The following is an 18,108-nucleotide window of genomic DNA, read 5'->3' on the forward strand; positions in this document are numbered from 1 at the left end:
ATTTTTATTCCAATACGTAGTGCATAAATATGAGCATACACTTATTTGACACTTCATATAGCCAGTGTAGAAAGAAAAAAAAACAGGAAAGAAATTTACGATCAGCATTCACTTTCACTTACATCAATTTCTTGCATAATGTCTTTTATCTGCTTCCTCCATCTTTCATTTTTATTACTTTTATCCTGTCTTCAAGCGTGAATGCTTTTCTTTTCTTAACTCCTTGGTCTGCAAAGGTCCGTTTCATAGCCATTTTAGCAATGCAATGTTCGCAATGCGTCTGAAACTAATAACAAATACTTCTTGGACTACTGCGCATGAGTAAACCAGTGTGGTGGTTGTGGTTGCCGTTTCCGAACGAAGCAGTAGAGGTCGCTGTGGCATAATGAGGTTGGATTAGACTTTTGCGGAAGGCTTGTTTTCCTTGTAGTGAATCTCATTGCGAGGCTAGAGCAGAGAAAATGATTTCGTATAACGGAACAGGGGGACTTTTCGTCGTATGGGGAACAGAAAAGTGGGAATGGCTTTCATGCATGAAAATCTTTTCACACTTGGGGTATTTTCGCCCATGTAGGTTTCTTTGTGGATGAGTTTCACTGTATACCCAGATATTACTCTGTTTTTCATGGCTGTGAAGTTTTAAAATAAGTCGTGTTTTATGTATCATCTGTCATTTAGTCAGATTGCATGTCTCTTCACACATTATGAACATTAACACATCACATCAGCCTTCAGTGAATTCTAGCCTTGCTTATCTACTATCAATACCGCCCTTGCTTGAAACAAGTCTTTGTTGAATATTTGCCCTTGATGACCACAATTCGAAACCAACAAACAAGCTTAGAAATGACTACATTGAAAAAGAAAGATGAACTTAATATGAAAAAATTTCGACAAACGCCCACCGGAAGGGTTATATCATAGCTGCCTTTGTTACTATGGCTTGGTTAAGTTACCCAAAGCATTTTATGTGTATGTGATGGTCCGTACAACAGCGTACACAGCATGGGAGTGTTAACTTGATATTTTTATTATTAAATAATCCTATTTTGTTATTTATACATTTTTCAATTGTTTGTATAAAACTGAAAAAAAATAGTCAAGCATCTTATTGCTTTAAGATACTAATTCCTTTATTTACATGAAAAAAACGTCTTGTTTCAGTAGTTGAATGGCATGTTTTACACTTTAAATTTGGAAACTGGTCATTTCAATTTCCTCATTGCCACTCAAAATGGTAAAATGTCGACTGCTCACTGAAATGGAAAGGTTCTGCATTAAAGCACTTCATGACCCTGTGTTCTCTCGTTGTTCTTATGACAGGTGGTCAAATAATTGTTTTAAGCGCTGTACTTATTTATCATAATAATGGTAACATAACATTTATTTAACCAGATAAAACACATTGAGCTCAAGATATATTCCACAAGGGTGACCCGGCCAAGTGGTCAGCAGCACACCTCATTGAATACTCGGAATATACAAAAATGTTCAAGTACAACATTTGCATGCATTTCTTAGTACAAATCACAAACACAGGCACTGTTCAGTGGTGTCACACTGTTTATCAATCCGCATGGGTCCCGGGCCTTGTTCAGACTCCCAGCCAACATTTGATTTTCAGCCCATTCAGATTGAAACTATGCGGCTGTTTTGTAGTCTGTACAGGTTAGAAAGCACATGAAATTCGATTGTTGCGATGACATGACGTTGAAAACTACGGGTGCTGGACGCTGCGTCCGTTTCAACGTCGTTGCTACAGCAGCCCATCAGATGAGTCAATGATATGGCTCAGATCCGATTTGGACACTTGCTAAAACTGTGTGGACAGTCAGCCTAAAAATCGGATTTGAGGAGGAATCTGAATGGAATCAGATGTCCCTGCATTCTGAATGCCGCCTAAATGCTCCAAATGTGAGATATGACCTGAGAGCTTCAGTTCAATCTGTTTGGAGGCAGCAAAACAGAACGGTCTCTTCCCCGGTTCAGTTCTGACATGAGGGAAAAGAAGATGGAAAATGTCACAGGGCTGTAAGGCGCCTTTTAGTTCTCTGATGAAAACTCTTTAAAAAAGATATAACTAGGCCAAGAAGATCCCTATACATCAGGGGTGTCAAACTCATTTTTGTTGCGGGCCACATTGTAGTTACGGTTTCCCTTGGAGGGTCATTATGAATTTTGGGAAACCATATAAATCTTTAATCCCCTACACATACCGTATTACATACACAGAGCACAACAAATTGATGAAAAACTAGTTTTAAAATCAGAAGTAAAAAATAACTGTGATTGAGGATTACATATTACAATATGTAATATGAAAATATGAAATTTTGGTTCCAACTTTTGCAAGCATCATGTAACTTGACATGCTTGATTTGCTTTCGCGGGCCATATAAAATGATGTGGCGGGCCAGATCTTGCCCCCGGGCCTTGACTTTGACACCTGTGCTGCACATCAAGGTGAGCCAGTGAGGGTACCTACGTGCACTTAAGGAAGGAAAAACAGATTGAATATACAAGTGTTGAGTGATGTGTGAGGCAGCTACACTAGTGATAGACCTTAGGGCACTGCGATAACCGGTGTTTAAAGACTGACGACCTTTAAGCCAAGCACCCCCTATACAGCAGATGTCAATAGTCAATAAGTGGCATAAATGTTTCAGGCACAAGCAATTCACGGGCTCTAAGTGAAAGACAACATTTGTTGTGCTCGTACAACTCAAGCTTCACCCTGAGCGGTGTGTGCTTTAAAAGAAAGGGAACGCAGATACTTATATTTAGTTCTATTGAACTTCCGTGTTCAGTTCCTTGATGAGTTGCAAGGGTTGAGATATTCCCTTGTAACTCACCTGCATTGGAAAAGACCATGAGCATAGTCTTTTCTGTGTTTAAAAAAAAAACACTTTCAAACTCATCCTCGTTTGCGGCTCTCAATAGTGTGAATGGGACCTAGCCAGCAGTGCGTACGCGCATGGAAATTTTTACCCCAAGTTTCTCAATATTTATCATAAATATGTTTTTTTTATTAGTCTAGGAGACTTCGGCTGTTGTACATGTACAAACTATAATTGGTGTTGTCTTGTAATTGAAAATTGAAAGTGAGTTTTTTTTTTTCATTTTGTTGAGTGGGATTTGGACTCACCATCCATTTGTGATGTGACATACACATTATGTTGATAATACCGCCACTTTTTTGTGTACACAAGAGGTTGTTAAATCATAGTCTGAGCATGTGTAGCATAGCTTGGGAGAGCTGAGCCTTTCCGATTTACGCATAACACTCGGAGCACACTCCGATCTGTGGCCTAGTTTCCCAGGCTACCATTTCTCCTGAGACAAGGCTATTCAATATGCAAAAATAGAAAGAGGGAAGGAGGGAAAACCTGGCACAATCTGTGGTGTCCATTCAATCTCATTTGCAATGTTTGAGAAACCAGCTGGAAATGCTTATCCTGTGAGAGGAGGGGGTTTTGTTCAGAGGAGAACATTTGTTGGACCCGAGAATCTCTGAAGTCGCAAAATGGACTCATGCATGTTCTCTTTCTGTGAATGTTTGATATGTGAGCCTTTTTTTTTTTTTTTTACCCTTCGGGGTGCAAGCTAGGTGATGAAATCAGGTTTGGTCACAAAAATGTTTAATCTCACTTTCTGGTTCCTTTACAACTCCCAGTCCCATTACATTTTTCAAGACTGCCATACGAAAAGGCCCCGCTTGGAAAAGAGTTGTTAGTTTGCACCATAAACATCTCTTGAGAGGGCTGTTCCCAACTAAAATATTTATTGGCCTGTCAAAAAGTGAGCCGTATCTAAGTGAAAAGGTTCCCTGTTTTCAGACGCTTACCTTGATAGGCGTATGCAAGAAGTGTGGTTTTAATGAGACCTTTTCCCTGGTTGGTTGTTTTTGGGAGATGACTGTGTGTAAGTGCTCAAGAGCTCGATTTGTTCAGGTGAAACAGAGGACAGGAGAGCATCACAGGCTTTGCTGACCCTTTTTTTTTTTTTAGCAAGTTAGCATGTTCTCCCTGTGCTTGCATGAGTTTTCTCTGGGCATTCAGGCTTCCTCCCAACATTTTAGATTCATTAGTGGGAATGTCGAGTGTGAATAGTTTCTACATACTTGCCTGGAGGTGTCCATTGATTGAGGCGACCATTCCTGAGTCTACCCAGCCTCTCATTCAAAAAGAGACCAGTTAGGCTCGAGTTTAGCCATGGCCCAAATGAGGACAAGTCATGGAAAATCGATGGACTATTTCCTGCTGTTTTATACTTTGAACAGTGAATTCTATGCACTTACATGACTGGTTTACAACAACCTTGTTTGTTTTTGTAAAAAAACATTGTGAAAGCTCATGTACATGCACATGAGACTTAAAACCTACCTCCCATGATATTACAGGTGTGCACACACTTCCACTCATAATTGTCAGGACGGACGTCAGTATGTGTCCACATACACGCAAGTTGGTAACACATCCCCGTCAATAAACAAGCTGCATGCACATGCTTGTAAAATCCAAATGGCGAAAGCAAAAATAAAAAACAGCTTATTTGTTTGTTGTAATGTTGGAGAGAAAATACTGGCAGATGTTCTCATTTACAGTAAGTGATTCTCGAAGCAGGTGTCCAATGTTGGTATTTGTTGCTCTGGTACATACATGCGTGGTCGGGGTGCTTTAGTTGTCCTTGTACAAATTAAAAGGGCTCTAAAAATCAATAATAGTCAAACATTTAGAATTTGATGTATTATACATTTCAACAAATCGACCAGTAAGTAATATTCATTGACAAATACATTCAGACGTCCAGCGTGTGCAAGTTTCCTCGAAGGCATTTATGTGGCACTTCAAAAAAGCTTTGCTAACTTTCAGTCAATCAGTGTTGAGGAGCCAGCATTGATGGCTTAGGATGTTAAGATGTGGATCTCCCAGTGGATGTGGGTTATAAGAATTGGCCCCTTTGAAATGAATTGAAAGTCCTGCTGCTCTAACTTTTGAAAGTATAGTGGAAGTTAGTCGTACATCCATCCCTCATATCATCAATAATTAATGTATAGTTTTATATATATAGAGAGAGAGAGAGAGAGAGAGAGAGAGAGAGTTTGTTCAAATAAATACAGCAAAACAACATTTTGGTGTTATCTGGGTCTAGGCTTTAAGTGGTCCATTTTTAGTTATTAGAAACCTTGGTGTTAACAATCTTCATTTGTTACAGACAGGGTGTCTATGGATGCTACGGGTCTTTAAAAAAAAAAAACGTATATAAGAGTGTACTGAAGACTGTTTGGTAATAGTTTCATGAAAAACTTGCCAGTTTCCGATGAGTTTTGTTTGCTACAAACTCACAGCCGACTTCTCTGTCTTGGAGAACTGAAATGCCAAAATAAAAATAGGCATCACAAATAGGGAAACTAATGAATTGAGTTTCTAAACACTTCACTGCCATATAGTGAAGAAATACGGACTTGAGTCACACTGTTATAGACAGTCGGGTTTATGTGGAATATTTGGTTTATAAGGATAGTTGTGAAAACTGATAAACCGACAAAAAGATAGCCATTGGGGTTTTTAACGCACGGACAAAGCTCATGAATTGAACTGCTGTATATTTAATTTTATTCTGTTAAAGTTTTGTGGTCTGGGGGGTGTGGTGCTCAGAAAATTTTGTCTAAACCTTTTCAGATTTTTTTTTTTTTATTGTTCAGTCTAACCTACGTCAACAAGTGAATATTTACTTATTCATTTGTTTTATCTTGATGTAGTTCCATGTGAAAATGTTTCATTTAAATACCAAATAAAAATTTCCAAACGGAACTCTTGGAATAAAATCATTCATGCTTTTGTAGCAAGAGAATATTATGGGTTTCTTTTTTTTTTATATGCTATTTTAAATATAGCAGTTTAGGCGGGGTTCACTGCATTTAGTGGCTTGCCCACATTCTCTGCTCCACCAAGTCCTGTGTCTTTTTCTTCCTTTTCTTTACTTGAAAACGGAATCACTGCTACCTGTTTTTTTTTCTTCAAAACTGTAAGTTATATCTGTTGTCTGTGTTAGGTTTCTATTTACTGAATAGTATGCATTATGGTCATTGTATCAAATACAGGTTGGCTTCTTGTAAGAAAGAAGAACAGTAATATTCATTGCCTATTGAACAAAAGCAAAATTAACATTTTCCTTTGAGTAGAATTCCAACTGTTTCTTTCAAATTTCGAACACTGAAGACAAAATGTACCTTGATTTTTTTTCTTTCTTTCTTTTCCCCTTTTTTCTTGTGAGCAGTCAGTTTCCATTTTACACTAGTTTGCGCTTTTGTCATAAAAGAAATACTTTTTTGACTCCTTTCATGAGAAATTCGAAAAGAGGCTTTTTGCCAAACTAAGAGCCCTCTGCGCATGTTAAAGATAACACTACTGGTAAGTTTTTAGACCCTAGTTTAATCAGTGGCTCCGATAAACGTTAACAAATAAAACACAATCACTACTCGTATTTGCATTCTAAGCTTTTCTGAATTGAGAGTGAGTTGAGAATGTGTGTTTTATTTATGCCCTGTGATTGGCGAACAGATCTGGATGTATCTTGCCTCTTGTTCAAAGTCAGCTGGGATAGGTCCCAGCCCACCTGCGACCTTAGTGAGGATAAGAGAAGAGAATAGAAGCTGACCATATAAATTTTATAGTGCCACGTCATGCTTTTTTTGAACATCTATGATTATATATTATTGTGCAATTTTGCTGCCTGTGCTATCTAGTATGTATCTAAGAAGATGAGTAACTATTGCAACTTCTCATAGCAGCTCTTGAACAATGTAAGGGTTCATTTGAGCAAGGCACCAAACCCTGAAACAGTTAATTTGACCTCTGAAAGCCAACTAACAAGTCACACTACACGGGAGAAGACAAAAATAGACTCCAGCACACATGAACAGCACACAGTTTGTCAAAGACTGAGCAATAAAAGGGAACTTTAATAACGTCAGACAATTTACACTGGTGGGACATTTCAGAGCAGGCAGGGAGCTGCTAGAGGAGCACTGCGGGAATATGGCCAGGCTGAATAGGAAATTAAACACCTACATCACTAAATTGAAACCAAAAACAAACAATAACGTTGTGATAATACACTCAATGGGGTAAAATATCATACTGGTATTAAGGATGGCAAGATTAGTCGACGAGTCACGCCGACTCGAGTCGTTTTCGTTATGTGTTCGTATAATCTATTTGGCGCTTTGTTTTTTCTCTTGACATTGCCTCGTCTCACGCTTCTCCTGCTGGTCGTCTGCCTCGTCTGTGACTCACATGCTCAGTCGCGGTCATCCGTGATGTTAACAGAAGCATTGCGGGTCCTGTACTTGAATGGCTAACGAGATTTAGAGTCTGAAAGTTAGGGTGTATTTCACCCAAAATACTGGATAGGATGCAAACCTTCCTTTCATGGCAGCATGGCGGTGATGCTCGATTATCTGAAAAGGAAGCACGTTGTGGCTGGTACCTGATTTCATTTCTGACATAAGATAAGACAAGAAAAGATAAGAAAACCTTCATTTGTCTCTCAAGGGAGAAATTCCCAATTTACAGCAGCAAAATTATGAAAGGGAGAAGTAGAAGAACAAAGAGTATATAAATAAATATAAATCATCAAATATAAATCTAAGCATATTAAAAATGGGTGACTGGGGGTTAGTCCAGGTTTTCAGGTCTGTCTATAGCCTGACAGCAGTCGGCAGGAACGAGCGGCAGTACCTCTCCTTCCTGCAGCACGGATGTGACAGCCTCTGGCTGAAGGAGCTGCCCAGTGCTGTCAGGGTGGCCTGGAGGGGGTGGGAGCGTCTGTCCATCATAGCTGTTAGCTTAGCTAGCACCTCCTGTTGCCCACCTCCTTCAGAATCTCCAGGGAGCAGCCCGGGACAGAGCTGGCCCTCCTGACCAGTCGGTCCAGTCTCTCTCTGTCCCGGGCTGAGATGCTGCTTGACCAGCAGACTATGCCATACTGAATGGCTGAGGCCACCACAGAGTCAGAGAAGGTCTTAAGGAGTGACCCCTGCACTCCAAAAGACCTCAGTTTTCTGAGCAGGAAGAGCTGGCTCTGCCCCTTCCTGATCAGAGTGTCTGTGTTGTTCGACCAGTCTAGTTTATTGTTGAGAAGAACACCCTTGTCACACCCTACTTGTCGGAGGTCACCCTCTGTATGTCCGTACCCTGGATGTTCATCGGTGCAGGTGAGGCAGTTGGGCTTGTGCTTCACTCAGGATCTTTGTCATTCTTGGTGGCTGGCAGGCAACTGCTGTGATCATTTTTTTTCTCTGCATGTATGCTACTTTGTAAAGATTTTAAAATCTCATGCACCCCCAGTGGTACGCACCCGCTCATTTGATAACCACGGCGATAAGATATTGTAGCGTCTACTCTGGATTACGACGGCAGGAGTCCATGAACTAAAATTTCTTTACAACTGAAACACAGTTTTTGTATGCCCGTGGTTGACATGGTAAAAGAAAGACCTCCCTCGCTGTCGCTTGCAAAGAGTGAATCAGTGCACTCATTGGAACAGAATTTGATTTATTTGTCAGAAGCCTTCAACATATAACCTAGTTCATTATAATATACTAATTTACAGTGCTCAAAAACTATGTTCAACCTAATATCATTTCAGGTGCATACCATAACACCTTTTGTGAAGGTCATTTTGCAATTCATTTATGTATACTAGTGATGGAAAACAAAACCTTTTGGATCAAGGTTAACTAACAACAAAATAAAAAACAAAAACAAGACAACAGTTTTCTTTAGCACAGTGAATTTTCATCCAATTTTTATTCACCTGATTTCACCACTTTCTACATTAAAAGAAGAGTGTAATACAGTGTGTTTACAAGCATTTCTATATTCATAGTATGAGTGCAACACTGCATCGGGTTTAGTTTTTGGTTCCATTTTAAAACACTAAATATTTCCAGCCAAAAATTGTAAGGCCACAGCATTGTTTTCAATTTAAGTTGCTCCATCATTTATAAACATGTCGGCACTGTACTATCATCTTATTTGTCTTCATTATTAATACTGCAACTTAAAAAAATCAAGATGACTACGAATGATGGTTATAAGAGCAGTGCTTGCTTGTACGATAAACTGCGATTTACTTCTGATCTGACTAGGTGACTAATCGCGACTGCTGTTGGTAATTCGTCAACGAGCAGAATAAACACTTTTGGCAGCCCTAACTGAAACAAAAGTGTAGTACCAGAATCCTTAGATGTTGCGTCTCTTTTTTTAATGGTGCCCTTCTCTTCTTTTCTTGACAGGTGTATCTCATCAATGTCACCTACTCAGACAATACCTCCCACATCATTTACAGAAGATACAGCAAGTTCTTTGACCTTCAGGTAATCCTTTCTTACAAAGTACATAATATACCAAATTGAAGTTATGATTTTAATTGACTAGCCTAATTCTATCACCACTTAACTATTTTGATCGTGTGTACATTTGTCTCTATCTTAACTGCTCTCCGACTGTATTTCTGTTACTGGTGTTCTCCACTGTGTTGCTCTAATAAATCAACGTGGAATTGGTCAGGGTAAGGGAGACATTGTTTGTATGCCTTACCCGAGGGTCCCCAACCACTCGGCCGCACAAGAGTGACTGGAGAAGAGAAAACATTTAATTGGTCATCAGTCTGAAAAAAGTTGTATTTTAAAATTGAGATGCATGGGCAATGCCTTTTGTCAAAAAGCTCTTGTGATAAATAGATAGATATGTGTCTATGCAGCGTCCTCGTGATTCACCCCTCGGGCCATGAGGTGTTCCGATAATTTTACATAAATATGAATCACTCAGAAAAAGTGTTCACCAGTCAGGCGATCGCTCACTTTGCTGATGTTTGCCTTGGACATTTTCGAAGGATTGTTAAAAGCTGAAGCAAACGTCCTTGGATCAGTTATTGACAAAACACCAGGCAAAAATCACTTCTGAGAGAGAACATGAACTAAAGAGGGCAAAAAACGATGACAACGCAGTTACAAGTTAAATGACCATCATTTTAATTCTTTACTCTATTCTTAGCTTTTTACATTATGCACAACTCCCATTTATTGTGCAATAATCTAATTGTAACATGTATTTGTTACATATCTTGATGCATTTTTATGCTTTAGGAAACATTTATGTCTGAATTTTGAGGGGGGACGAGGGTCTTGGAACAAATTAGGGCATTTACATGGAAAATGCGTCTCTACTTACAAAACTTTCTAGTTAAGAATTTTTTTCCAGAACCAATTAATTTCGTAAGTAGAGGTACCACTGTATTCTTTTTTTCCCCCATTGTCATACTTGCATGGCATGCTCTGAATGACAAGGGCCTTTAACATATTTTTTTGAAATGACGGTCATGGTTGGTTTGTCTCAGTCATGTTTGAAACGTCTTGAGCAGGAGCGCCAGCACACTGGCCTTTGTTTCCTACACTGACTATTTCATACAGAGTGAATGATTGTGTGCACGCATTTGTGTCGCCTGGTCCATTGGAAGCTGATGCCAGATGTATACAGCACTGGAGGTCTCTGGGTCACTCGTAAATATGCAAGCACTTTCCAGAGAAAGTTATGGGGGCACATCTCAGTCGCTCCTGTGTGCAACCCCAGCAGGAAATGATGTTTCAATCAGTGGAGGGAAGGTTCTTGTTGAAAGGTCCCATTGATGAGTGGGGCAATGTGACTCCCCTCTGCAAAAGAATAATCACAATGTGGGCTCACATTCACTAGCAAAACAAGGCAGAGGCAATAAAGGTCACACTCCAAACGCATGTGGATATTGACAATATTGTCACAGTTTTGCCGTGTAGCACCAAATTATTTAGGGTGCATTATATAAGAATGAAATACTTTTTTTCACCTTGTTATGTATGCAATGATGCCACATTATTTATTAATACGGATTGTAAAAGTATATTTTTAAAAATTGTTGAATGTTTTATTGATGTTAGAACAATTAATAACTTTAGTAGACTCGTGCATGAGCTGCATTGAGGCACAAGGGGTTGAGCCAAAGCATTTTAGAGTTATGGTCTCGATACGTAGGGCAGTGAACCCCGTGTTACAATGAATGATGCTGTTTCATGTTCACATTAATGAATAGTTTCATATTTACACATGCAGTACTCAAATTACCATTGGCGCAGTGCCACATAGCCAGCAGTGGCAAGATCGATCTTGTGAGCATCTTCTGATGGTTGAGAACAAAGGTCTCTAAACTTGGTTGGCATTTTAGTAACTATCAAACAAAGTGGCTTTCTAACGTTTTGAGGTTGGCTGCGCTGCATTGCATGTGTAAAGTCTTCGATTTATATTACGGTAGTGGTGCAACACACAATTATTTTCGTCATAGATTCATCCTTTTTTTTTTCCATCAAAGTTACAAAAAAGCCAATCAGTCTGTTTTCATCTCGGACTACTGCAATCTGAAAATAATTTCTGTTGAAAGGGTGAAATTCCAATGATCTGGAAAATTGAAAGTAAAACTTGGGTTTCAAAACGTGAATCGATTATCAAAATAATTATCAATTAATTTGCTTAAGCTGTCCAAAAACTACCACGTTCAATTGATGCAAGACTTGGGAAAATGCAATCAAGTAAAAGATCCTATATTAAAATGTAATTTGAGCTGTTCAAATGTTTTTGATTGAAATCGCTTTTGATTTCCGCAAATACAACCTCCCAATGCTGCCCAAAAGACTATTTTCAGTTCTTCACGACCTATAAAATGTCTTGCAACACTGCTGTGCATAATAGTTTGGAACAGTGCACCTTAACAAGCACTGTTCCAAACTATTATGCTGTGTGATAGTGATAATTTTACAGTTTACCCCCAGCGAGTCCCAGGGACTCGCTGATCAAAAAAGTATGAGTCCCATTATGCATTTAAAGAGTCCCAAATTTTGAACTCTGTTGCAAAAATGTAAATAATTCAGTAGCAGGCCTGAGGATTTCGGAAATTCACGGGAACCGTTTTTCGGTTCCGTCGGATTATCCAATGGGAAACCACGATAACTAATTTTGGGTTCCGTAAACGTTCATCATGGGAACTCATTTTTCTATTTTGACTGAACTTCATAATCAAGAATTCTGATACTCAAAAGTATAGTGTTTCAAGGGTAAATGTTTGAAAACTATGCATTAACAATGATCATTACATCAGCAGCTGTGTACTCCAGGTTTATTAAAATAAAAAAAAAAAATAGATCAAAAACTGGTGTACTCATATGGCATCATGAATACAGCATTCCACAAAAGAGTATTTTTTTCCAGTCTCACACTGCAAAGATTAATTTACTGTTAATCATTAATACAGGTAAGTATTGATGTGGCTTGACATCCTCTTCCCAAGACGATGCATGTGTAATCTACTATCAATTTGACGAAAGAATTAACCACGTCATCATTAGTTCTACTGTACCAACAGTTAACATTCGCATTACTACACCTTGTGACGAATGTTTTATTCCTAAAGTTACCATGCTACAACCAGTAAATTATAGAATAACCAATACTGTTTCATAATATTTTTCATAGCGATTAGCCTATAGATCTAATGACCAATTTACCTCGTAATCGTGCCTACATCCCAGGTGAGTTTAGTGATACGCCCTTTGGACGATTTATATGAAAAATCAGACTGGCATTCCCATTTCTTAAATGTCGTAATTAGTAGACATTTTGTGAGTTTTTTTCGCCGCCATCTCAAACTTTCATCCGCGCGATTCCTCACTTTGCGGACTAAAATAGCAACCCGCATGCGCACATAACGTTATCTGTCCGCCCACCCACAACACTGAAAACAAAACAAAACGAAACGAAAGTAAATTAGAAGAAACACACTCACACACCACACCACAAACACACATACAGGCACAGTGAAATCGCGTTGATCACACAGGAGAGATTTGATCGCGTACAGTCAAGTCGTGTGCGGTGACTTTTATGGTTAAACGATTTTTCGGTACCGTCAAAATGACGCCATGGAAACGACACGCTGCCGGTAACGATCGTTACCTTGAAATCCTCAGGCCTGCCTTAGTTTTTTTTTTTTTTCGTTTTGACTGAGAAATTTCCTTGCGTCCCAAAAACGCACATTATTTGGAACTGTGCGTCCCGCGGGAAAATTATGTGTCAAGAACGCGGGACGCAGAGGTAACGGGATGGCTGTGTGTGTCATTTGCATTTTTGCCACGTGTAACACACATTGAAGCGCTCCGGAAGTAGCCTTCTTCAGAGAAGTTGGACTCTCTTCCACTCTGGAGCTGCCCTCAGTTAGCGGCGCAAAGCTGGCGTGGGCATACTTATTGCCCCCGGCTCGATGTCTGCACGTTCACTTGGTGGATGAAAAGGTAGCCTTCCTCTGCCTTCAGGTGAGGGGATGATGCAAAAAATGTCCTCTTTGTTTAAGTCTGTCAACACCTTGTTGCTGTGATTTCTAGCTCAGTCTGTGAGGACTTATATAGGACAAGGGTTCAAGTCCCATTATGGACAATAATATAATATGGGAACTAATTGTTGATGAGATGCTAGTCTGATTGCTAGATGCTGTTGAAGTATCCCGGGGAAGGGCATCGTCCCCACCACCTCAGGCTCAGTGTTGCAGCACTCTTTGCCCGCCTCTTTCACTCGGAATCTCTCCCTGTACGCCCGCACGTGTGTGATCTTGTTACGATGTGGTGTGCGTCACAAAGTGTCCAACAGCGTGGGAGTTGAATTTCCCCTTGAGGGACATGAATAAGTATAGTCAATTCCAAAATGCAAATTCAAAAACTAAATTCAATAGACTATTGCTTGTGTTGATTATTTATGTTATCGGTATATTAGTTTATTTATGCTGTAGAACCTATGATTACACCCTTTGTATATACTGGCACTTGTTTATTTTGTACATGCAATGCCATCAATTTTCTCCCTTTCTGATTTTAGATGAGTCGCACTTAAATTTTTCACATCATCAAACCGATTTCTATATTTTTCAGACAGCCCTTGTAAATATAAAATGTTTTCATTTCAGGGCTAAAAAAAAGTTTCTGGCACAACCAAATCACACTGAGTCTTTCCAGTTCAGTCATTTTGTTTCTCAATTGTTCATGAATGTCTTTAGATCATGGCAGGATACATTTTTGATTTTGAGATATGATAGCCTACTGCACTTTGTCAGACATGAAATGTTTTAGTGATATTTATATATATTTTTCAACAAATCTGAGGCCCGGGTGTGGCCAGTAAAATTGAACTCAATTTACAATTAATTTATGATTTAGCAAGGGTGAGGGCATATGATGTGGATTTTTTTCTTCCTATAAACGATAAAATAATTTAGAAACTTCCATCCATCCATAATCTGAACCGCTTATACTCGCATGGGCGTGCTGGAGCCTGTCCCAGCTGCCTTCAGGCAATAGGTGGGGTCCACCCTGAACTGGTTTCCAGACAATCGCAGGGCACACATAGACAAATAACCATTCACACTCACAGTCACACCTAGATAGAAGATAATTTAAAGTGTTCCATTAACCTGCCACGCATGTTTTTGGAATGTGGGAGGAAACCGGAGTACCCGGAGAAAACCCACGCAGGCACGTGGAAAATATGCAAACTCCACACAGAAGGCCGGCACTGGAATCGATCCCTGCATTTCTGCACTGTGAGGCCGACGTGCTTACCAGTCTATCATCGTGCCGCCGATTTAGAGACAGAATATTTGAATTGAGGGTGTTTTGCTTTTTTTTGGCTCTGCCATATTTTAAATTGGCTAGATGACCCAAAACAGGAGGGGAAGGGCTCCTACTTTTTCCACAGCACTTTGTACAAGGTAGATGACAAACTTTAACCATTGCTCACTAGTTGTCTTTTGCTTTATGAATTTCCTCTCTACTTGATTGAGCCATTATGTTTCTGTTCAAGGTCCTCTCCAGCTGAATGGAATGTGGAGGAGAGTCGGTGAATGCCAAATATCTTTGGCATCTCTGCCTCACACTGAACCTTGATTAAAGAGTTTGTTCAAGGATACTTTCTTTATCTTTCTAACGCATGGCCCCATGACTCAAAGAGTGGCCTACTCTCACCATATACCTTGATCAGAAAGTACACAGGGATGTTTTCTCCACCTGGATATCGTTGATCTCATACCAGTTTGCACACTGAAAAGAGCAAAGACAATGGGGCAGTTTTTCAGTCGCCTGTACTAATCGCAGGGCACACAGAGACGAACAACCATCCGTGCTCACATCCACACCCAGGGAGAATTTAGAGTGTTCAGTCAGCCTGCCACGCATGTTTTTGGAATGTGGGAGGAAACCGGAGTACCCAGAGAAAACCCACGCAGGCCCAGGAGAACATGCAAACTCCACACAGGAAAGCTGGAGCCGGGATCGAACCCACGGCCTCTGCACTGTGAGGTCGACGCGCTAGACCACTGGGCCACTCCAGGATAATTACAATATTGGGGGGGAAAAAAAAATTAGACATCACACAAAACCCATTAGAAGCAAGACATTTTCAAATACCAAAAATTTCAAATCATCAGCCCTATGCACTTTTTGCACATTTGAAATTGTAAATGGCAACAATGAAAATATATTTTAATTCATGCAAGAAGTCACAAACTTAACAAAAATCATCAAATGAACAACTTTGTGGTCTTTGATAATAATTGTATCTGTCATCTGGGTTGCCTTGTGCCATGGTTCTTGGCACTGTAGCATGTACGTAATAAGCAGCTATATGGCAGGTAAGTATGACTGTGCAACACTTTATTTCTCGAAATCTGTGCAAGTGGTTCCGTTTTGAAATTATGACTTATACAACATTCCAAGGAAAATGCTATGTCCCATTACCGGTGAGCTATTTTTTTGAAGGAGACTGCGAGCTACTCATTTAGTCCTTGGGGGCTACCTGGTGCCCTCATTGGTGACCTCTGCACGTAAATGTCGAAGGCAGTTGGTAAGCAGAGCTGCTGTGATTACAGATTAGTATTCGGTAACTGTCCTCAGGCAAAAAGATGATTACTTGATTTTTGCCAAACGAATGATTTGATCATTTTTTAAAATTCTGTTTTGTGTGAAACTGAACGAGGACCTTTTGTAAAGAGCTCATCCCATCTCATTTTAAATTAACCCCCCGAAAAAATTAATTTATAATCACTCAAATGATCTTATTATTCTGTGTACATAGGGTATATGCGTAGAGTACACGAACCTTAACACTTAAATACAGCACATGGTGCTTTTAAAATGTGTGCCTAGAATAGTTACCGGTATTAAACAATTAGAAAGATAATCTTTATTTGATGTATTTTGGTTTTTCTGATGACGTGGTTAGCCCCACTTCTTCTAAAAAATTTCATTTTATGTTATGATGAGCACCCAACAGCATTTGAAATCTCCCTTTAGTTTTTGCAGATAATTCAGGACTGGTTATAGAAAGCTATGTTAAATAACACTCTTCTCTTCGTCATCACTACCTTTTTGGTCCTGCGTACACTACATATCACTATCAACTTTGGTGACTACAGGCCTGGCATTGTGTTGCGTTATCCTGGCACAGACTAAAAGCTGTAAAATCATTTCGGCAAAGTAATCAGTTTCTGCTTGTCCACTGGCCTGAGCTAACTATTCTTTAGGTTAATGGATAGCTATTGGGTAAACAGCAGGGGAGACATGGCATTGGGGACTCGCAGTGCAAGTATTTGAGGAGGAAAAAGTAAAAAAACAAACAAACTGAGAAAGACAAGAGAAGGGAAATCCAGGTCTGTGTATCCTTCTGATTTCCCTGAGAGTCTTGCCACTTGCCTTTGCCTCCTTTCATATGCGCCATAAATCTCATTGAGTTCTGTCACACTCATTTTATTCATATCTCAGTTGTACAATTTATCACTCTCAATCTCTTGTCATGGATGCTCCTCTTCTAGCCATCTCTGTGTCTCTTTCGAAACAAGTCTTTTATCATTTTTCAGTTCCAAATAATGTGCGTTTTTGGGACGCAAGGAAATTTCTCAGTCAAAACAAAACAAACGAAAAAAAAACTACGGCAGGCCTGAGGATTTCACAGTAACAATCGTTACCGGTAGTGTGTCGTTTCCGTGGCGTCATTTTGACGGTACCGAAAAATCGTCTCCCATAAAAGTCACCGCACACGGGTTGGCTGTACGCGATCAAATCTCTCCTGTGTGATCAACGCGATTTCACTGTGCCTGTATGTGTGTTTGTGGCGTGGCGTGGTGTGGTGTGTGAGTGTGTTTCTTCTAATTTACTTTCGTTTTGTTTTGTTTTCAGTGTTGAGGGGGCGGGGACAGAACAGATAACGTTATGTGCGCATGCGGGTTGCTATTTTAGTCCGCAAACTGAGGAATCGCGCGGATGAAAGTTTGAGATGGCGGCGAAAAAAACTCACAAAATGTCAACTAATTACGACATTTAAGAAATGGGAATGCCAGTCTGATTTTTCGTATGAATCGTCCGAAGGGCGTATCACTAAACTCACCTGGGATGTATGCACAGAACACGAGAGTGAGATACGACGCGAGGCACAATTACGAGGCAAGTTGGTCATTCGACCTATAGGCTAATCGCTATGAAAAATATTATGAAACAGTATTGGTTATTCTATAATTTACTAGTTGTAGCATGGTAACTTTAGGAATAATACATTCATCACAAGGTGTAGTAATGCTAATGTTAACTGTTGGTAGGACTGATGATGTGTGTTCGATTCTTTCGTCAAATTGATAGTAGATTACACATACATCGTCTTGGATAGAGGATGTCAAGCCACATCATTATTTACCTGTATTAATGATTACCAGTAAATTAATCTTTGAAGTGTGAGAGTGGAAAAAATACTCAGATTTTGTGGTATGCTGTATTCATGATTCCATATGAGTACAACACATTTTGATCCATTTATTTTGTTGAATAAACCTGGAGTACATAGCTGCTGATGTAATGCTCATTGTTAATGCATAGTTTTCAAACATTTACCCTTGAAACATTATACTTTTGAGTTTCAGAATTCTTGATAATGAATATCAGTCAAAATAGAAAAATGGGTTCCCATGATGAACGTTTACGGAACCCAA

At 39.6% G+C, this 18,108-nt stretch overlaps 1 protein-coding gene across 4 annotated transcripts in view; it reads left to right on the forward strand.

Annotated features, from left to right (window-relative positions):
- sh3pxd2aa (SH3 and PX domains 2Aa) overlaps nucleotides 1-18,108 on the forward strand; it is a 100,402-nt gene that overhangs the window by 5,017 nt on the left and 77,277 nt on the right. For all 4 annotated transcript variants that reach the window (XM_019879771.1, XM_019879772.1, XM_019879773.1 and 1 more), the window contains exon 2: nucleotides 9,302-9,382. In XM_019879771.1, the coding sequence (XP_019735330.1) occupies nucleotides 9,302-9,382 (81 nt within the window). The remainder of the gene's footprint in view (nucleotides 1-9,301; nucleotides 9,383-18,108) is intronic.

Source organism: Hippocampus comes, unplaced genomic scaffold, assembly GCF_001891065.2.
Source record: "Hippocampus comes isolate QL1 unplaced genomic scaffold, H_comes_QL1_v1.1 scaffold158, whole genome shotgun sequence".
Classification (NCBI taxonomy): Eukaryota; Metazoa; Chordata; class Actinopteri; order Syngnathiformes; family Syngnathidae; genus Hippocampus; species Hippocampus comes.